Here is a 21,157-nt window from a genome sequence, read left to right as displayed (position 1 = left end):
CTGGGGCGTCTACTCCCGGTCAGAGGTTGTTTGTTGACACAGGAAGCTGGGATGGCCAGAAGGCGCTGGGGTCAGCTGGGGTCCCAGCGGGCAGTAAACTTATGGCCCTGAGTTATCAGTCGCTGCAGCAGAGGTGGCTCAGAGGCACTGGGACTCACTGTGTCCCTCCTGGCTGAGTCTGGCCAGAGCATAAGAGGTTAACTGCCAGGGAAGGCTGGTCCCTGGGGGCTGGGACAGCGCAGGTGTCAGGTGGGGAAGTCAGGGTCTGTTCAGCGGGGCTGCTCCAGTGTCAGGGTGCCCTGCTTGGCGGTTTGGAGGTGCACCTCTGCCCTGGAAGCTGTGGAGTTGGGGGTGCAGGACTCCTTCCTGCCCCTGCCTGGCTTGTGGTGGGTCTGAGCTTGGTTCTAGCGGCACAGCCTCTCCTGGTGTCACGATTGAGTATGTGAGCTGGCCTGTCGAGCAGCATTTTTTGGGGTTTCCATTAGATTCTGGCCCACCAGGACCTCGGCCCACTGTTTTGGGGAGGCTCAGAGTGAGTGAGCCCCCGGGTGGAGTCAGGGACAGCCTTGGGGGTTCCTGGGTGGTAACAGGAGGGCTGGGTGGCTCTGTGGGAACCTGGAGGAAGGCGCCCCAGAGGGCGGGCTGGGTGTGAGGCCTGGACTGCCAGCTTTGAGAAATCAGGGGCTGCCACCCCCAAATCCAGACCTGCCACTTCTCTTGAAAAACCAGCCCTTCTGGAAGCCTGGGCCACATTCCTGCACCAGCCGGCCCCCCCACTGCCTGGCCCCTCTGCTGGCCCTGGGGAGGCTCCCAGGAGAGGGGCCACCTGGGCTCCACTGCTCCAGGCACCTGCAGGGGCAGAGCCCACGTCCCCAGAGCCTGGTACTGTGCAGGGCCTTGCTGCCCGCTGGTCCACTCCCTAGCGAGCTGTGTGCTTTTTCAGTAACAGCCCCAGACCCCTCGCTGTCCCAATCCTGGGACCTGTGGACATGTCACCTCACGGGAGGGGTGATGATGGATTCCCAGGGAGCCCAGGGTCCTCATAAGCAGAAAACTTTCTGCTATGGAGGCTGGAGGGGAGCGGGAGACTTGAGGAGGCTGCTGCTGGCTGGCTGTGAAGATGGGGTCAGCATGTTGACTGGGATATGAGCAGGTGGCCTCCAGAAGCTGAGACCCAGCCCCTGCCAAGCGCTGTGCGCTGACTGTCCCCGGCCCTGTGACAGCTGCCTGCACTGGATTCTCCCCAGAGGGCGCAGCACAGATCCCAGCATGGGAGCCTGAAGCCGAGGCTGCGGGCTGGCCTGGATTTCCCGCCACAGGCTGAGTGATGGAGGACCCACGTGTGCCGTTTGAAGCTGCCAAGTTGTGGTCACTCATCACAGCAGAAGGAGAAACAGGACCAGTCTCTGTTGGCAGCTCCTGGGGTTCCTGCTACTGCAATTTAGGGGCCTCTGCCTTCTTTCCAGAGAGGGGCACAGGGTTTAGCCCAGCGCAGGTGTCTCTCGAGCAAGGTCACCATCCCCGAGCCCAGCCTGAAGCCAGGAGGGGCCTGCTCCTCCTTTGGGACACCAGCGCCCTTCAGGCTGGGGCAAAGGTCCATTGTAATGATCTTGGCACCAAGCTGGATCGAAGGAGGCCAAGGGGGGAGCTGACTGATCAGGCCACTCATCTGGGATTAGTGTGACCTGGCTATGGACAGCACCAGCTGCTGTCCCCCTCAGGGCACTCCGAGCGGCTGGGGGAAGGGACCTGGCATGCCGGATGGCTTGAGGCACACCTGACATCAGAGGGATGGCAGCAAGTGCCAGGAGGGACAGTCCACCCTCTGCATGGAGCCTGACACTGTACACATCAGTGTCGAAGGACCAGGAAGCCGGGGCCCATGGGATTTGTCTTAACGTGTGCCCTCCGGGGAAGAAGATCTGGGGGTTAGAGGGGACCACAAGCTCGGTGTGCCTAGACCCATTTAAAGACCACAAGGAAGCCGAGGACCTGAGCAGACACTTCCCGGGAGAGGAAGCCTCATGGAAGACGCCTTCTGCTGGAGGCTGCAGGACTTGCCATGTCCTTGGGAACTCAGACCCTGACCCTGCTGCCTGAGCTGCTGTGTGGGCACCCGCCTCACCAGTGGCTGTCGGAGCGTCGCCATTTAGCCTCACCCCGCGTGGGGCCATCATGAGGGCCACTGCCTGGCCAGCTGATCTGTTCTGGATAAGTAGATGGGTCTGTGAACCTGTGGTCAGCAGATGGAGTGGCCAGAGACAGCCAGCCACAGGCGACTCAGAAACGGTGCCCCTGGAGCCCAGCCTGAGGCCTCCTTTTCAGCATAGGTGTTTGTTTCCCCGAATATCACTCCTTAAATATGGGCTCAGTTCTGCCTTCCCAGGTGCAGTTTCTCCTGCCGGCTGGCTGGCTGTTGGGGTGTATGTGTGGCTGGGAGTGGGGGCACAGCGCCAACATCGCTGCATGCTTTGCCCGCTGGGTCTGTCCTCAAGCACGTGTTTATCCCCGAGCTGGGCGCCCAGGCCAGCAGCAATGTTCTGGGGTGGCATAAGGGGTCACTGTGCGTGTGCTGTGTGCCGGCCCCCACGTGGTCAAGCTCTGCTGCTTTTGGTCTTGGGGGTTAGCCTGGGGTGACAGGCTGTGCAGCCACCCCCCCCCCCACCAGGGCCTTCTCCGTTCACTGTCTGCTTACTGGTCCTCCATTCAGCCAGGTGTTGATGGTGCCAGGGTGTCAGCTGAGCCACCCCCTGGCTCGGCTCTTCAGAGAAGCTGTGGGATTCCCCCCCATCTTGCTGGGTAGGGTGGCCACCTGGTGCCTCAGCCTGGAGCGTGGGGCTCCATATCCAGTAGTACAGAGTGTGTCAGTTCAGATACCCCCTCTGCGTGAAGCGCCTGAGCTCGGCCCGGTGGGGAACCTGTGGGCGCCATGGGGTCCTATAGGCCACCTTTCACGACCTTGAGAGCACAGCTGGAGGTTCGACCCTGGCCTGCACTCTCTGGGGGGGGGGGCCTTTCGAGCGGCCCACCTTGTGCTCCTTGTTCCAGATGGATGGGCTCACCCCCATCCCCCCCGGCCCACGTGTGCGTGGGGCCAGGCTCCTGCTGTCTTTGGTATGCCAGAGCTGCCGCAGTCCAGACGTCTCCTGGGGACTCTGTAGAAATCCGATGTTACATGCTTGCTGCCATTCTGGCCCCGTCAACCTTGCTCCCAGCCCCCAGCATCACTGGGATTCGGGCCGAGGGTCAGAGTGGCTCCAGCTGGGTTTTGCAGTCGCCTCCTGTCCTAGTGTCCTGGGGCGGCCATGCAACTGACCATAGGCAGCTTAAACCACAGAGATTTGTGCGCTCCAGAGGCCACATGTCTGAGATGAAGGTGTTACAGGGCTGTGCTCACTCTGAAGGCGCCAGGGAGTGTCCTTCCTGCCTCTTCCAACTTCTGGGAACTCCTGTGTCCCTGGGCTTGTGGCCGCAGCACGACATCTCTGTCTCTGTCTTCATGTGGCTTCTCTCTCACCACGTGACTGTGTCCTTCTCCCCCTCTTACAAAGACACCAGGCTGTGCATTAGGCCCACTGTGTCCCAGCATGACCCCATTTTAACCAATTTCATCTGCAAAGACCCTATTTCCTAATAAGGATCTGTCCACAGGTTCCCAGTGGGATGAGTATGGGAGCCTGGTTGCCCCATTACACCTCATGTATCTCACTGCTTCCCCCTGCACCCTGGGGCTTTCTACAAATCTGCAACCCTGCCGTCATTCACCAGCTGTCATCCAGTCCCCTGCTGGCTCTTGGGTGCTGGGGTCTCACCCTGGCCCCATGTTCCCCTTTTCCTGCCTTCTTCCTGTGCGTCCTACCCGAGTATATCCTGGCCTCAGTTCAGCATTCAGTAGGTGGGGAATGGGCGCCTGAGACTTTGGGCAGGAACGAGCCACCATGTCCCGCAGACCGCCCTCACTTCCTTTTGTCCTTGGGCTAGTGCACTCACGGAGGTGGCTTTCCAGGGGCACATGCCCCTTTGGGGGGTCCCGGGAGAGCTGAGCTGTGCTGTGCGAGCTGTGCCCAGGAGCCCAGGCAGGACTTCATTGTGGGGCTGGTGCCCTCAGGACCAGCCGAGGGTCTCACCTCACGCTGAGTGCTGCTAGCTGGGCCCCTCTGCCCATGCCTGCCCGTGTCTGCCCCCAACTTCACGTCCAGTTGCAGCTGGGCAGCTCCATCTAGGAGCAGAGCAGCCTGTCCCTTGTTGGGTCCCTCACTGGGGACTGATCCCAGGTTGCCCCTGACCCATGAGGCGAGGAGGAAGCTGCCCACCCGCAGCTCTGCAGACTCCATGATGGCCCTCCTCCCAGACAGTCCCAGGACCATGTCAGGCCCGGCCAGGCCTCCGGAACCACCAGGGCCTCTGCCCTAATAGCTGAGCCCTGTGGAGCCTCGGCCAGTCCCTGCTCCGCCCCCATCTGGATCCCAGCGTCGTCACTCAGAGCTTGAGGGAAGGGTAGCTGGAGGGGCTGCCGTTCTGCATCCGGTGGGAGGTCAGCAAGTCCCTGCTGCCTGGAGTGGTGGTTCTGTGGGGACAGCCTTATCCTGGCTTGGCAGGACACAGATGAGGTGACAAGAGGCCAGCGGGCTCCAGGCACCACCAGGTGGAGGATCTGGGCAGCCATCTCACAGTGTTTGAGGGTTGAATTGGTAGCTCAGTGCGTGGTGAGACCCTCGGCCTGTTCTGGGGACACCAGCCCTGTGGTGAGGTCCAGCTGGGGTGACAGGGCCATGCGGGCTCAGCATGGAGGCCAGGTCACCCTACGGGGTCAGACTTTCCTAGATTTCGGCCTCTCCCCACCTTCCACCCGTAATGGTCCTGTCCGGGCCACTGCTTCTTGATCTTTGTCTTCTACAATGATTCATTTGAAAACCTGATCTCAGAAGGAAATCCTGGGAGCATAAACCACGGTGGTGACTGCAGGCCCCTCCCTGCGGGGAGCACCCACACTTCACCTATCATGAGCTGCCGGTCTATAAATACCAGGCCTACTGCTCGGCACTCTGACCTTTGGCCCCAAGAACCTGCCGGGTGCCTTCTGGGGTCATCCTGGGGTAGCTGGGAATTCCCAGGGATGAGGCACATTCACGCTTTGGAGCTCGGGGATGGGGGCAGGGTCCAGAGCTTAGGGCTGCAGGGTGTGTCAGCAGAGACCAGAAAGTAAGGGGATGGGACAGGCTGTGTTTGTGGGGCGTAGGGGGAGCAGGAAGCTTGCGGAGTAGAGTTTCCAGGGCAGCGACAGTTGATACTTGACCTGGTTATCAGAGGAAGGGGGCACTGTAGGGGTGGCCTCTGGGATGAGGATGGTGGTGGGTACAGTGTCCACCCCTCCTTTGCAGCCCCCTACCCAGCCCCTAACCCACGTCCTGTCTGTGGATGCGCCTGTTCTGGATATTTCCCGTAAGTGGAATCACACACTGTGTGTCCGGCTTCTCTCATAAGCACCGTGTGTTCAGGGTCCATCCACGTTGTGGCGAGTGTCAGCGTCTCCTTTTCATGACTGAGAGACACTCCCGTGTGTGGACGGGCCACTCTGTGTGCATCTGTTCGTGTAGGTATGGCCACTTGGTTGTTTCTACCTTTTGGCTGTTGTGAATTGTGCTGCTGTGGCCTTTTGGGTGCAGGTTTTATGTGGACACAAGTCTTCATTTCTCCTAGGTGGACACTTAGGAGCAGAATTGCTGGCTCTGTGTTTAGTCCCTTGAGGAACTGCTGCCTTCCAAGCACCCACCCCACTTTACACACCCGCCCACCACGTGTTTTGTCTGCCCTAAACCCGGTGGCGGCCTTGCCACATGGCCACATCGCTCCCCTCCCCTCCCCATACTCCCAGGTCGAGATCTGAATGCTCTGTTTGATCACAGAAGCCTGGCATCTCCAAGGCACAGTCCCCCTCCCGCCCCTCATGTCTTGACCCCCCCAGGTCTTAGCCCCCAGCCAGGTCTGGAGCTCTCCCCACAGGTGACAGACCTCTTTCTCTGAAGGAGAGTGATGGCTGGACAAAAGGTGAGGACACAGTGCCCAAGCCTCATAGGGCTGCCACTGAGAACGGGTTCCATGGGGTGTTTGTGGACACAGCTGACCCGGATCCTGGGATGGGCCTCCAGGGCTCTGGAGAGGGTGGGGGTGGCCATGCAGACCAGAGGGGGATGCACAAGGGGCAAGTGCAGGGCTGGGCCCGCTGCTGGTGGGGTCTCTCGGGCACAGCACACCCTGAGGACGGTCCAGGGGGCCCTGGGAGCCACCTGGTGCCCCTCGTGGTCGTCAGGCCGTGGGCTCTGGATGGTGCTTTTCAACAGAGCAGCTGGCCTCCACGGTCACAGCCAAGAAGTACCCGGTATGAGATGGGGTTGTCCAAAGAGGGGAGCCGTGGCAGGGAGAGGTGCAGATGGGGCTTATGGGGTGGAGGGGTCTCAGGCAGGGACATGTCCCAAGCGCTCACTGTAGAGAAGGGATGAGAGCGAGCCGGCCAGCACCCCTGGTCAGCTCCAGGAGCTTTCTCTGTTGAGTAGAGGTGGTTCCTGCCTGCCTCCTGTCCCAGGTGTTGGGGGCAGAACTCCCTCGAGGGGTGTTCCCGAATCAAGGTGCTTCCTGGGGCCTTGAGGAAGGCAGCTCTCAGTTAAGTGACCACTGAGTTGCAGAGGCCCCAGGCTCTGTGGAGGGCCCGACCAACCCATTCTCTAGATGAGCAAGTGGAGGCCCAAGGAGCTACAGTGCTCTGAGCTGCCCAGTTATCCAGCTGTTAGAATCTCTGACCCTGTTTGCCTGATCCCAGGATCTTTATAAGGACTGGCCAAGACCCCAATCACAGAATAGTCATGCTCTCCTCACAGGTGACCCCAGGGCCTCCCACTTTCATCCCCTAAGCCTGTGTCTCCTGGTCCTGGCCTTTGGGAGCCTGGAGGGCACAGGCAGGAGGTGGCTGGCACTTCCGACGGTCCAGGCCTCTGGGGGCTGTGGGAAGTGGCGTCCCGCCAGCAGGCACCAGCCCAAAAGCTGCAGCGGAGGCTGCAGTGGAGTAGGGCTGAGGGACGAGGGGTGAAGGCGCTCCCTCCACCTCTCGGGATTGCACAAGCTGCCCCATGCGACTGTGATTACTGGAAGTCCAGAGGATTTCTTCATTCAGGGTTTGGCTGGGAGTGGCGGCCGCCTCCCCTTCCTGCCTCCCTGGGTGATTAATGTCCCTGGATGAACATGCTGGCCAGCCAGCTGTCCCTACTCACAGTCGTGAGAGATGGGGTCCAGGGTCGGGCGGCTTGACCAGAGGCCACAGGGCAGATGGAAGTCGTGAGGGGTTGTTGTCGGTGGGCCCTGTGGCTACAGGCGCTTTTCCGAGCGGGGTCTGCTGTGTGTTCTTTCCCTGAACCAGGTCAGGGGGTTCTTCCTGGCTTAGTTTGGGCTTGACCCCTTCAGAGAGACTCTGGCAAGCCTCTCCTGGCTGCACAGGGGCAGGACTGGCCCATGACCCCAGTGGGCACCCCCAGCTTGGAGGTGCTGGCCAGTTGGACTCTGTCTCCCAACCAGATGCGCTGGTCACAAAGCCAGGTGTCCGGGGGTCACCCCTCAGCCCTGCTACTCACACCAGGGGTTCCAGAGCTCATTGCTCTCTTTGTGTGTGTCAGGAGCGCCCCCCCAGGGGGGGCCCACGTTATTCTTTATTTTGTGGGTGAGGCCGCCTGAGATGCTGCTATGACCAACAGGAAGGAAATGAGGTGGGGGTGGCTGACCACACTGAAGGGGCTGCCCTCATCTCAGAGGTCCAGGCCCAGTGTCCCCTGGAGGGTGTGGTTCGGCAATGAAGGGGCCTTGTACAGGCTTGGACCGTGGAGGCAGAGGGAGGGTCTTGGCCTGGAGGCTGAGTGGTCCCCCTTCCTCAACACAGCCCTGGGAAGAGGCTAGGAACTGAGAGGTCCCCAGACAGCACTGTGGTGTGTGGGGGCCTCAGCTCTCACCCGCATTGAAGTGGGGCAGTCAGGGTTGGAGTGGGTGTGGGGTGTGGCCCCTGGGGTCCTCCCAGCTAAGGCAGAGCCTGGGGGGAGCGCCCTGACTTTACTCCCTCTGTGCAAGCCCTGCCGCTGCCCTTCGCCCACTGTCTCTTGTCCCCAAGGAGGGGTTCTTAGCTCGTTGGGGTCAGTGTGACTTTAGGAACTTCCTTGTCTCTCCCCAGGTCATGATGCCCCCACCTCGGAGCAAGAAGCCCAGATAGACGCCCCCACAGCCCGGCTCAAGGAGCCCCCAATGCTGGCAGTGGGGCCTGCCATGGACGGGGAGTTCCCACAGCATGAGGCCCCGCCGGCCGGCAGTGTCCTGTACAGCCCACCGCCTCTGCAGACCCGCCCGCTGTGTGGGTCCAGCGTCCAGGTGAGTCCAGCCCACAACCTTGGCCTTAAGGTGGGATGCTGCCCACAGTGGGCTTGTGCCACCGAGTTCCTCAAATGGGAGCCACTAGGTTTCTTTTACAAAGGCCATGACTGGCCCTGGGAGAGCTGCCTTGGCCTGGTTGCCACCTTCACCTGTGGGACTTTGAGGGCTGGGACCCCTGTGACGGGTCATGGTCATTTATTTTCCTTCATTGTTTTTTTCTTTGTAATTTAATAGATTTTATTTCTTAAGTAGTTTTGGATTTGTAGGAAAACGACATAGTGAGTTCTCATATGCCCCACCCCCACTTTCCCATTACCAACATCTTGTGTTACTGAGTGAGCTACATTGTTACAGTAGATGGACCAAGGTGGATATGTCGTTATTAACTAAAGTCCACAGTGGACAGCAGGCCTCTGTCTTGGTGTTGGATGGTCTGTGGGTTTGGACAAAGGTACAGTGACACGGATCCCCCATCACAGAGCCATCAGAGTAGTGTCACTGCCCTAAAACCCTCTGCTCCCCATGTACTCCTCCCCTAGCCCCGACACCCATGGCTCCTTTTCTTATGTCCGCAGTTTTGCCTTTTCCAGAATGTCCTGTGGTTGGAACCATACAGTGAGTAGCCTTTCAGACTGGCTCCCTTCACAGTAATAAGCACTCATGGCTCCTCCATGTCTCCTCATGGCTCGATCGCCCGTTCTCTTTAGTGCTGAGTAACCTTCCATCATCCGATGGAGCACAGTGTGTTTGTACACCACCCTGGAGGGCGTCTTGGTGGCGCCCATGTTCTGACAACTGTAATAAGTCACATGTAACAAAACCACCACAAGTGCCAGCTGGCCCCTCATGTCACAGGCACAAGAGGCCCTACGAAGAGAACGGTCCAGATGCTCCAGTGAGTCAGGCCTGGTGCCTCCTTTCCTGGACAAAAGTGAGCTCTTCTACTGTGGAAAGAAAAACTGTGTTTCTTGGTGGGGAGACTGGAACTGCAGGGGTACGGGGGACGGGGGAGAGCAGGTGGGGTACTGGGTGCCAGGGAGCAGCCTGGGAGCATCAGGGACGGGGGGAAGGCGGGTTGGGCTGAGGGAATGAGCATCAAGCTCGGTGCCGAGGAGCCAGGAAAGGCGCCGCCGAGTCAGGGTCGAGTGCCCGGAACCACTGGGAGGCCCCTGGCCCATAACCAGCATGTCAGAACGGGCTGGGAGGGCACGGACCCTGATTTCCTCTGTGCCTAATGTGATGGCACAAAATCCCAGCTTCCAGGGTCCTCCTCAAACGGGGGGGGGGGGACAACAGAGAATCAGGACTGTGATACCACCTGTGACTCAAGACTGGCTGACGTCCAGCGCCTCCAGCCAGGCTCCAGGCACTGCCGTGAGCCAGTCCAGCCTCCTCTCCACTTCCTGGTGAAGCTGTGTCCACATGTGCCCTGCTGCTTTCTAAGCCTCTGCTTACGGCTGTCACCCTCCCGTCCCCTTGTGGTCCTCACCACCATCCCTGCGTGGCAGCGTGTTTTTTTCCTGGGGTCCCATTGCAACTGTTTCACAGGCTCAAAGCGCACTTGCTGTTCTGTAATGAACAGGACTCCTCCTCAGCATCCCATAATTTGCCTAATTATTTCCCTAGTGTTGGGCTCTTGGGGTGGCTCCAGTGTTCCGCTGCTATAAATAGCACGCTGTTCTTTCCTCACTGGGCTTTCCTCCCTCTCATGGACTCATCATCCCTGGGCTGTTTCTGGAATATAATTCCTGGGTCAGAACCCACCGGGCGGGTGGCAGCGGATGGAGCCATTCCGCAGGAAATGTGCTTCTGCCACGTTCCCTTTATGGTGACCTAGGAAGCCGGCCAAGGGCCAGGATGTGAGCTCTGCCTGGATAGCCTGTGGGGACCCCAGGGGCTCTGAAACTGGAATCACACAGGGATATTGGGCCATAATAGGGACCCTGGTGCAAGGGAGCTGCTGGTGAAGCCCTGGCTTTGGCTCTAGGCAGTCGGAGCCTGGCAGAGCGGGCTCCATGGTGCTGACTGAGGCTGGGCTGCCCCTCCCCAGGCCATGTACCCAGCTTGTTCTTGAGCGACCAGTTGTGGAGGTTGCCCCTCAGGCCACACCAGGTCTGGCCCAGGAGCAACCGGCAGACTCTAGACCTTTCAGGCTGCGGGGTACTTGTGGGTTGGTGTGGGCGGCACACTCCTTACCTCTCCTGTATCCTGGTGGGTGGAACTGAGCTCTGGAGGAGGCGCCAGGGAGTGGGCAGGAGTGCAGCTGGCCTCAGGACTTTTGGTGTCACTAAAGTGGCCAGATTTAGCAAATAAAAACACAGCCGTCCAGTGAAATTTAAGTTTCACATATACACAAACAATTTTTTAGTATGTGTATCTCTTGCAATACTTACAGTAAAAATTATTTGTTGTTTATCAGAAATTCCAATTTCACTAGATGCCTTGTATTTTATTTGCTGCCCTAGCAGGAGTGTCATCTTCCTACATCAGCTTACAGGTAGCCTTGGCAGCTTCCGGCTAATGAGCCAGGGCCTGCCCTTCTCCAGGAGATGGCCAGCCTTTCTCCAGGTGGAGAATCCCCAGGCAGGCTCTGATTGGCTGGCCAGTCATGTGTCCATCTCGGGCCAGTCACATCCCAGGGGCCTGCCCTCTGGAGGCAGAGCCACACCCTCTGGCTTCAAGTAGAAAATCTCCAGGAAGCCTCTGATTGAGGTGTGGTGCTGCAGTACCTCTGTGGGTGGGACTGGGGTGTCCTTTACTGGCCGCCTCACAGTCCTTGATTAGAGCCACGTGCTGGGGGAGGATGTTGGAGTGCTGGGTAGACAAAGCCACAAGTGACCCCCACCATCCTGCCTCTCCAACTGAGTCCTTGAGGACCTGGGGATCCCTTGGCCTGGGAGCTCCATGAAGGTTCCCAGGCCTGATCTAGGTACAGGTGGAGAATGTCAGGTGACTGAAGGACCTCCTCACCCCAGAGCCCCCTCTTGTGGGCCCACAGTGCAAGTACCCACCCTCTGGACCCCCCTGGCCTGAGGTGCTATCACATGCCCCCAAGACCATTTATACTAATTCACCCAACGAAGCCGAGCACAGTCTGGAGTCAGAATGTTCTGGAAGTGCCCGTGGCCTTGGGAAGTTCACATCCTTCTCTGGAGCTGGATTTCTCTTCTCAAATGGGGCTGGAATGGAGAAGTAATCCTGGACCAGGGCCCTGGGGAGACCCCATCCTTCTCCCCAGGCCACAGGGGCACAGCTTCCTTCCAGAGGCTTCCACAGCAGATTCCTTGTAATAGTATTCATGCTGCCGCTTTTATGCTGGGGAGAGGCCCCGTGCTTGTTTTTCCCTCCAACTATTTTGATTTTTTATATTTTGCAGCCTGTGCAAAAACTGACGACAGGCATGGCCCCCCAGGGTCTCCACCAGTCGATAACATCTGGACATGTTTCTCTCTCCCCTTCTTGTGCACTGGTTCTCTGGAGCTGGATATCTGGAGGCTGGCAGGCCCTGTGAGGGGCAGGGGTGGGGCGCAGTGATGAGCAGTCTCCGCTGGCTCCTCCCCTCGGCACAGAGGAGTCGCAGGAGCAGGACCAGTGAAGCTCCAGCTGGTGTAGGCTGGAGCATGTGTAGGCTGGTTCCTGGCAAGCTCTGGGTTAGGGTCTCAGAGAGGGAGGATGCAGCAGCCTGGGGAGTCGCACCCAGTGGCCTGACTGAGGGCAGGACCTGCATGGGCTGGGTGGTGCGGGGTGGGGGGCTGCCAGCCTCTGGGCTCCCTTCCCAGACTCCCTGTCCAGCTGGGACAAGTGAGGACAGTGATTGTAGCCAGTAGGCCTCTCCCCAGGGATAGCTGGAGACCTCCCTGATGGGGTCCCGCTGGTGGGGCTGTGGCCTGTTTTAGGGGTGGGGACCCCTGCTGAGTGGGCCTGGTGTCAGGGTGGGACATGCCACCCCCATTCTACAGAGGGGCTTGAGTGTCCACGTTCTCACATCCCCAAGCTGGTGCTTGTCAGATTCCAGTGCAGGCCCCTCATGCCCCCACTGACTTCAGGCTCACCCTTTCGTCTAACCACTGGCATTCCCCAAAGTAGGTTCCCTGGAACCGTTGCCCGTGCTGTGCACTCAGGCCAGACAGGGTTGGCTGATGCCAGGAGGCCCCTCGGCCCATGGGAGCTGTAGGAAGTGTGGCCTCCAGACCTGCCTGGGAGGGGTTGTGCCCTGAGGGACTGGCTAATGCAGGGACCAATCCATGGAGCCCCTCGCCTTGGTCTTCACCTCTGAGAAATCCCCTTTTCCTGGGCAGGTTGCACGTGTCCCTACAGGGACTCACACTGTCTTGATTTGCATTTGGTCCCATCCTTCACTTTGTAGAATGGGGGGTGGGAGGCCTCCAAGTAGGGTCCTTGGGAAATGCAGGTTCCTGGGCCCCAGGCCTGGGAGTTAGAACCTCTGGTGGCTGGCAGTCTGGGCTCCCCAGGCCTCTGAGATCACACCCACCTATCCTTTCCCATCCATCCCGTCCCATACCTTCATCTTCACTGCAACCCCCTCGGTGGGTTCTCCCGTATATGCAGGGAAACTGAGGCACAGAGCCGTTGAATGACTCCCAGGTGACTCCCAGCTGGGAGCCAGAGGTGGGGCTCATACCTGGACAGTGGAGCCCCTGGCTCTGGACCGCTGGAACCCTCCCCTCCCCCCTCCTTTCTCCCCCTCCTCTCCCTGCCCACACATCCCCTCCCCCCTCTGACCGCTTGCTCCATTGCAGAGTTCCGTGCTGCACTACCCGTGGTGGAGTACCTTCCCGCCCACGCCCTATCCAACCTTCTCCAGCGAAAGCCAGTAAGTGCCTCATTCTGGGCTCGGAGCCAACCCCACTACGTCCTGTGGCCACATCACCCTTGGGGACTTCACTTCCGGTTCTGCAGTCATGGGCTCAACAAAACTAGAGCTCGCAGCTGGGGGGGCTTTAGCATCCTGCTGAGGGGGCTATGGGCTCAGCCCTAGCCGCTCAGAGGCAGCTGAGACTGACCAGCTGTGATCTGTCTTAGTGAGAAGCTAGCAGGGTAAAGGACGGGTAGTGAGTACAGGGGCCAAGGAGGGCTCTATTGCAGGGCTGACACTTGGTGAGGGGACCCAGAAACTGAGGGGAGGGGAGGGGTGGAGAGGCGAAAGGAGCCAGGAAGGTACCTTCCTACAGAGGGCAACAGGGAGCTGGATTTTGTAGGGTAAATGGGAGTTTGCAGGGAGCAGGCTTGGAACCAGGCAAAGGAACGGACTATGCACGGGGCCTAGAGACACGTGTAGCTGCAGCCTCTTTTTTCCACGGCACCATGTCCTGAGATCCGGGCCTGTGGTCCCCTCCTCCAAGCTGAGTTTCTGAGAGGTCAGAGTTCCTCCTGTGGGTGGTGACCTGCATGTGGGTAGGAGAGCAGTGCCCCTGCCACACCCAACAGCTCACCTTCTTCCCTGTGTCCCTCTAGCCAGTTTATGAACTCCACCTCCTTCCTCCTGGACCAGCCCTGTGCGGACACCAGCTATGGCCACGCGGCTGCCACCCCCAGCTTCCTGCCAAAGAGCGACTTTCCTCAGGTAGGAGACTCAAGCTCCCAGGGCCCAGTGCCTGCCCACACGCAGGACCCCGCTGTGTCCCAGGGTGGCACTGAGGACCTCGGCTGGCCCATAGATCATGTGGAGACATGGCTTGTTCTGGGGAACCGTGGTTCCCTTCAGCCCGCCGGTCAGAATCTTGGCCCTGCCCATCCAGTTTGTGGGAGGCCACTTCACTGCAGTGGAGAGTTGGATTGGAGGTCACATAAGGAAGGATGGGGGCCGTCCCCATGTCCCCGTCTTTCCGTCTCACACCGGTGTGTGGTTGGTGGGGTCGCTTCTCAGAGCACCTGTTTCACTTTCCTCGCTCTCAGCATCTCCTTCCCGGCAGAGGCCCAAGCTTGCTCGGTCTAGAATCTTAGTGTCCCTGGGAGTGTCCCTAGTGTCCATGCCCTCATGCCAGAGCGATGCCCATCAGTGAGGGTCTGTGTCCCCAAACCCAGGGGCCATTTGAAAACGTGACCCACACCAGTTGAAGGAAGAGATAACGTATGATCCATTCTCGGGAGACGTGGAGCGGCTCAGCCCACTGGGATCAGGCGGAGCCCACCCTCGTGGCCTTGCCCTCGGGGTTCTGGCATTGTGCCCGGGTTTCCTCATGGCATTCCATGAAAACTGAATGCTGGCACCTTCACTTTAATGCAGTTGCTGGGGGTCCCAGAGCCTCAGTGCTATGTTTCCCTCGGAAATTCCAAATACTCGGGCCAGGTGGGTTCTCTGCAGTGGGGTGCCTCAGTGCACAGTTTGGGAACTATCCAGGTGGGACAGCTCCGAGCCCCATCAGGGGGTAAGGGGGTAGCAGGCTCTGAGCTCCCCTGCTGTGGTGTTCCCCTATGAAGTGGGGGCAGTGGGGCCCAGCCGGTAAAAGGCTGTGGAAGGACGTGGCCCAGAGCAGCCAGTTTAAACCCACTGAACTGGCTCAGACCCAGAAAGGCCATTCAGCCGGCTCACACCCGCTGGAGCCCAGCCATCCTCCACACCGGGGGCCATAGCGGGACCGGCAAAGTGCTAGACCAAGGGCTGTGTTCTGGGGTCACCAATGTCCCTCCAAATCCACACCCACCTGGGTCCTCAGAATGGGGCCTCTTTGGAACTAGGCTCTTTGCCAGAGAGGCTAAACATGGAGGTGAGAAGGCCCCGGTTATCCCAACCAGCCCTAAACTCAGCGAGTCCCTAGAGAGACAGAAGAGGAGACACAGACATAGGACAAGGCATGTCACCACAGTGGTAGAGACTGGGCCTGTTGCTACAGCCAAGGACACCAAGAACTGGGAGAGGCGGGAAGGACCCTCCCCTGGAGCCTTGGGGAGTGAGGGGGGTAACACTGTGTCCGGGGGCGTCTACCTCCCAGAGCCATGGGAGCACGTGTCTGCTGTTTAAGCCACCCCTCAGTGACCCTTTGTGGCCACCCAGGAAACAGTGGGGCTGGGTCTCGCAGAGATGGGAACGCCAGGCTCAGCTGCCGCTTGAGAGCCCCATAGATGCTGTCTGGGCCCCCGAGTTTACCAGGGTGAGGGTGGCAGTGTGACAGAAATAAGAGGCCCCCATGGATGTGGCCCACCAGCCTTTCCAGACACATTTGCAGTTGTTTCCTCCAGCTTACAAGGACACCCTGGGACTCGGGTTTGGCAACTGTCATCACCCAGCCCAGGGAGGCACAGGTGTCCAGAGAAGAAGGCCCCGTGGTAGTCAGCCTCCCAGGGCACCCTGGCCGTGGACCTGAGACCCTCCCCTGTTTGCCTCATCTCTGGTTGTTGGTTCATCACGCAGGGCTAGTGGCCCCACGCCTGGCTCAGCTCTTTGGAACTCTGATTAAGTTCCTTCTGTGTGTCCCAGACACAACTCCACATCCGACTTGTTATCTCCTGACACTGTTTCCCCAACTGGGGCATCACACACCGTCTGGATGGGGAAACTGAGGCACAGGGCCTGCAGAGTCCAGGGCCCAAAGAAGCCTCTGGACCTCTGCAGCCACCCTCCAGGGGTCACTCTGTCTCTCTCACTGATGCATATGTCTCCCTCCACCTCCCCAGCTCTGCTAAGAATCACGTGGTTTCTCAGCCAAGAGCCTCTTGCAGCACCCGGAGTCCACGTGTCCACTCACAGTTGTTTGAGTGCCTGCTGAACGCACAGCAGCCCACCCCCCACCCTCTGGCCCCTTGCTTTGGCACCTTCGACCCAGATATCCCCTTTAAAGTAGTAGAACCTTCCATTGAAATCTTACCCTGGTGCTGAGTATGGGATTTGACATACGTGACACGAGTTCACTCCAGGGTGGATGTCCTGAGGCCCTGTCAGTCAGGCTCCTATACTGCCCCTGTGACCCCTGGGCCTGTGGGCTGAGCCAGGAAGGAGTCCAAACCAAGTGTGGCACCCAAGGCCCTTCACATCCCAGCCCCGGCTTGCCGAGCTGACCACAGGCACTCTCGGCTCCCACCATGGTGCCCTTCTCAGGGGCAGCCCCAAAGATGTCCCCATGCTGGTCCCAGGACCTGCAGACATTATCTCCTCACATGACAGAGGGCCTTTGCAGATGGGATTAAATCAAGGCCCCTGAGAGGGGGATCACTCTGGATTCCCTGGGGGGCCCAGGAGCATCCCCTCTGAGGCACCCTTTCCTCTGTCATGGCCCCTGGAGGAGGCATAGGGCTGAGGGCTTCTCTGTGTCAGCTCCTGGTTGGGCCAAGTGCTCCCCAGACCCTTCTGGCACCTGACTCATAAAAACCAGTTCATATAGTTTGTTTCAGGGCCCTGGACGTGGGATCTGGAAAAGCTCCACAGAAAGGATGTTCACGTTTCACTGCGTGGGTGGGTCAGAGCACAGCCCCAAAGATGTCCCGGGATCTATGGACATGTCACGTCTCATGGCCGAGGGACTCTGTAGGTGGGGTTAAGTCAGGGCCCCCGAGATGGGGATGACCCTGGATTCCAGGGGGCCCAGTGTCATCACCGGGTCCTCATAAGAGGGAGGCAGGGGGCTCAGAGTCAGAGACATGGAAGAGGCTGCACTACTGGCTGTGGCGATGGAGGAGGGGCCACGAGCCAGGGATGCGGTGCCTCTAGAAGCTGGAACAGGCCGGAAACGGTTCTCCTGGGGCCTCGGGAAGGACCAGCCCTGCCCGCACCTGGGTTTTAGCCCCGAGAGGCCCGTATGGGTCTCCTGACCTCCAGAATCATAAGGTAATAAATGTGTGTTATTTTAAGCCAGGAAGTTTGCAGTAATTTATTGCAGCAGTGAGAAGAACACTCTAGAAGTGTCCCCTACTGTTGTATGAATTAGGAGGAATTGTAGTGGAGAATGCAGAGCTGGCCTGGGGACAAGTGAATATAAATCCATAGGCCTCAACATAACCTTCTCGTAACTGAACTTGAGCCCCGAGTTTCCTGGCAACCAAAGCAAAAAGAGAAAGGAGATGAGCTGTGTGACTCCTGTTGCCTGCAAGGAGGAAGCTTCTCCTGATTTCCCTTTGGGGCACAGAGCAGTTCCTGGGGTCAGCATCCTGCCCCCACCTCCCAGGCACTGTGTGGGGACCTGTGGTTCTCCGGCCTGTGATTGTTGGTGTTGGCCCCGGCTTTGCTGTCTGAGATCTTTGCTCCTTCTCTTGTCTCTTGGGCTGAACCCTGGAACTCCAGGGGTACTGGGTCCCTCCTCCCTTGAGTCTGCACATGAGCTGTCCCAGGCCCAAGAACATTGGAGGCATTGGCCACGCCTGTGTGTGGGGCCCCCAGTTGATGTTTCTTGGGGTCCCTCTAGCCGGCACGGACTCTGCTCTGCCGAGGCAGCTGTGCTAGGGGTGGCCCCCATCACCCTGCCCGTCCCTGAGCCTGGGACCTGGGTTCCGGGGGGGGGGGGGTGACACGTGTACCCAGGGTTATCTGAAAATTTAAACTCTGACATGCGTGTCTGTATGTTTGAAGATTTTCACGATGAAATGAATTTTAAAATGTTGTAGATTGACAGAAAAGTTGCAAAAATAATACCGAGAATTCCCAGCCACCCTCACTTTTTTGCCCAGCTTCCCGCATGTCATTGTCCTGTGTGACCTCAGCCCGTGTGTCACAGGGCAGAAATGAGCCTTGTGTAACGCTGGTGACAGACTAAGTTCCAGGTGGGCACGGACACCTCTGAAGGACACTAGTCACCTGTGGAAGGGCCCTCAGTGCCGGTTTGCCGGGGCCTCACAGAGGCAGGCTGTGCACTCGCAGCAGGAGTCCCACACACAAGACGCCGTGTCCTCCTGTTGGCGTCTCATTGCCAAGGATGTTGATCTTGACCCTTGGTTGGGGTGGCATCCGCCAGGTCCCTCCACTTCCCATTGTCAAGCTGCCACTTGTCCCTCTCCTCCTGGGAGAGAGAGGCCTTGTAGGTGTCCTGGCCCCTCATGGTGGGGGCGGGGATGGCCATTTCATCCACTGGTGGGTGTCGGCTGCCACAATGGTGACTGTGGCGTCTGGCAGAGATTATTGTCCTCACTGGTCTACTGATCAGGTGGTGTTCTACAGGGAGAGCTGTCCCCACCCCTGACCTATCCGATCATTTTCTGTATCAGCATGGGCTCCTGGGCTATGAGCAGGTGCTGTGGTGTTGGCCACTGGGAGTGTCTGCTCGGGATTTCCTGTGTCTCTCTGTGTCACCATTTGGAGCACTTTCTCCCTTGGAACCACTTGGGCTGGCCCAGGCTCACTCCCTGTCTTCCTTACCGTGGCGCTCGGGTAACCCAGCCCTGATGGCCAGCCTCTTTGTCCTTCAGACTCCACTTGGCACTGGTTCATTCAAGCTCCATGTCCTAGGTAGGCGACCTGGGCGACCTGAACAGCTCAAGAAACATCATGGAGGGTCTCCCACACGCGGTGTGCCAAACATTGGGGGGGTATGGACATGCGGCTTTTTTTCTGTCCTTTATTTTTAAATTGAGATAGAATTTGCGTATCGTATGATTCAGTGGCTTTTTTTTAAAGTTATGTAGCAATGGTATTTTGTCATCTTTTTTTTATGTATAATTTTTAAAAAAATTTTATTGGAGAATATTGGGGAACAGTGTGTTTCTCCAGGGCCCATCAACTCCAAGTCATTGTCCTTCAATCTAGTTGTGGAGGGCACAGCTCAGCTCCAAGTCCAGTCACCGTTTTCAATCTTTAGTTGCAGGGGGTGCAGCCCACCATCCCATGCGGGAATTGAACCGGTAACCTTGTTGTTTGAGAGCTCACGCTATCACCCACTGAGCCATCCGGCCGCCCCTCCAGCAGCTCAGTGGCAGCTTGTTGTCTTCAATCTAGTTGTGGAGGGCGCAGCTCCCTGGCCCATGTGGGAATTGAACCGGCAACCCTGTTGTTCAGAGCTCACGCTCTAACCAACTGAGCCATCCGGCTGCCCACGATTCAGTGGCTTTTAGTAAATTCAAAGTTGTGTCATCATCACCTCTATCTTCTAACAGTATGTTCACCACCCCAAAAGAAGCCCCATCCCCATCAGCAGTCACCCCCACCCCCTCCCCAGCCCCTGACAACCACTGACTCACGTCCTGTCTGGATGTGCCTTTTCTGGACGTTTCACATAAACGGAATCGCACTGTGTGGCATTGTGTGTCTGGCTTCTTTCACTGAGCACCTTGTGTTCAAGGTCCATCTATGTTGTAGTGAGTGTCAGCGCCTCCCTCCTTTTCACGGCCGAGTGACTTCATTGTGTGGACGGGACACATTGTTTATCTGTTTATCCGTGGGTGGTTGTGTCCACCTTTTGGGCATTGTGAATTGTGCTGTGGACATTGTGTGTAGTCCTTTGTGTGGACGTATGCTCCAAACATGGGTGAATCTGATTTGGGGGGATATTTGGGGACATGCAGGGTCAGGGTGGGGATGAGGGACTCAGCATTCTAGACCCCCTGACGCCTCCTCCCAAGGCCACCTGGACCCCTAAAATCTTGGCCAGGCTCCAGGGAGGACTCTTTCCCACGTGCTGACCCGCTCACACAGTCAGCGTGGCGGCATCCACCCTGAGGGTCCCTCCAAGCATCTCAGGTGGGTCCCACATCCACCCAGTGAGGATGCTCTGTCTGCCAGCCCAGGGCTTCTGGGAAACGAGGATGAGGTCGCAGCTCAGAAAAGTGCTTTGCAAACTCTTGGCAGCTCCCTGCTCGTGAGGGACAGGCAGTATCGACCGCACGTGCGGCAAATGGATTTCACTGGGTCAGAGGGCTGAGCCTGCCTGCCAGCGGGTTCCCAGCAGTTACCGGCATCAGCCAGAAGGGAACAGAAGCGCGGGGTTTCTTCTCGCAGGAGTCCGTTGGTGCACACTGTACCAGGGCCAGGAACCCCTTTCTATGGTCTGCGCCGAGGGCCGTGGCCCTGTTCCCAGGGGGTCACCTTGTGGAAGTTGGGGGACTGGGCCCCAGAGGACAAGGAAGTGAGCGGCAGGCTGGGGACTGCCCCACAAACAGATTCTTAGAGGGGACCCTGCAGAAGCCCCGGGTCCGATTGTCCTCTCCTGACTGCAGCGCTGGAAAGCAGTTGCGGCGGTGTGCTGCTGAAGCAGCCAGCCCCCAGGCACGGCCTGATGGGGCAGAGCTTTCTGGGAAGCTGTCTGAGCGTCCTGGGACCACCCCACCAAAGCACCACAGACCAGGTGGTTTAAAACCAGAGATGTATACTCTCATGGTTCTGGGGCCAAAAGTCCAAGATTAAGGTATCGGAAGGCCCCGCTCCTGCCCGAGGCCCCAGGAGAGGGTCCTTCCTGCTTCTTCCAGACTCGGGGGGCGGCCGTGTCCCTGAGCTTAGGGCCGTAGCACCCCAGTCTCTGCCTCCATGGTTACTTGGCCTCTCCCTGTGTGTCTGCGTCCAAATATCCCCTTAAAAGAACACTAGTCATTGTATTAGGGCCACCCCACTCCAATGTGACCCCTTCGTAGCTAATTTCATCTGCAAAGACCCTATTTCCAAATAAGGCCCCGTTCATAGGTTAGGACTCGAACCTGTCATTTTGGGGGATGCAACTCAGCCCTCAACAGGAATGTTTTAGCAGCGAGGTTTGCCTGAGGGGGGACCTGCAGTACCCTCCTCCCCATCTGCCCAGTGAGCTCTGCCCACCCCCCACCCTCAGTTTCCTTGGCTGTAACTTGGGGATGGACAGGCCACCTGCAGCATAGGCCAGTG

The 21,157-nt window shown here is 58.5% G+C and overlaps 1 protein-coding gene across 6 annotated transcripts in view; it reads left to right on the top strand.

The window, feature by feature from the left end:
- SBNO2 (strawberry notch homolog 2) overlaps nucleotides 1-21,157 on the top strand; it is a 51,430-nt gene that overhangs the window by 8,345 nt on the left and 21,928 nt on the right. For all 6 annotated transcript variants that reach the window (XM_074337394.1, XM_074337393.1, XM_019744065.2 and 3 more), the window contains 3 exons: nucleotides 8,210-8,403; nucleotides 13,167-13,240; nucleotides 13,882-13,990. In XM_074337394.1, coding sequence (XP_074193495.1) covers nucleotides 8,281-8,403; nucleotides 13,167-13,240; nucleotides 13,882-13,990 — 306 coding nt within the window. In that variant the 5' untranslated portion in view covers nucleotides 8,210-8,280. Of the gene's footprint in view, nucleotides 1-8,209; nucleotides 8,404-13,166; nucleotides 13,241-13,881; nucleotides 13,991-21,157 lie in introns of those variants that run through there.

Source organism: Rhinolophus sinicus, linkage group LG07 (assembly GCF_036562045.2).
Source record: "Rhinolophus sinicus isolate RSC01 linkage group LG07, ASM3656204v1, whole genome shotgun sequence".
Classification (NCBI taxonomy): domain Eukaryota; kingdom Metazoa; phylum Chordata; class Mammalia; order Chiroptera; family Rhinolophidae; genus Rhinolophus; species Rhinolophus sinicus.
This window is presented reverse-complemented; position numbering and strand designations above follow the sequence as displayed.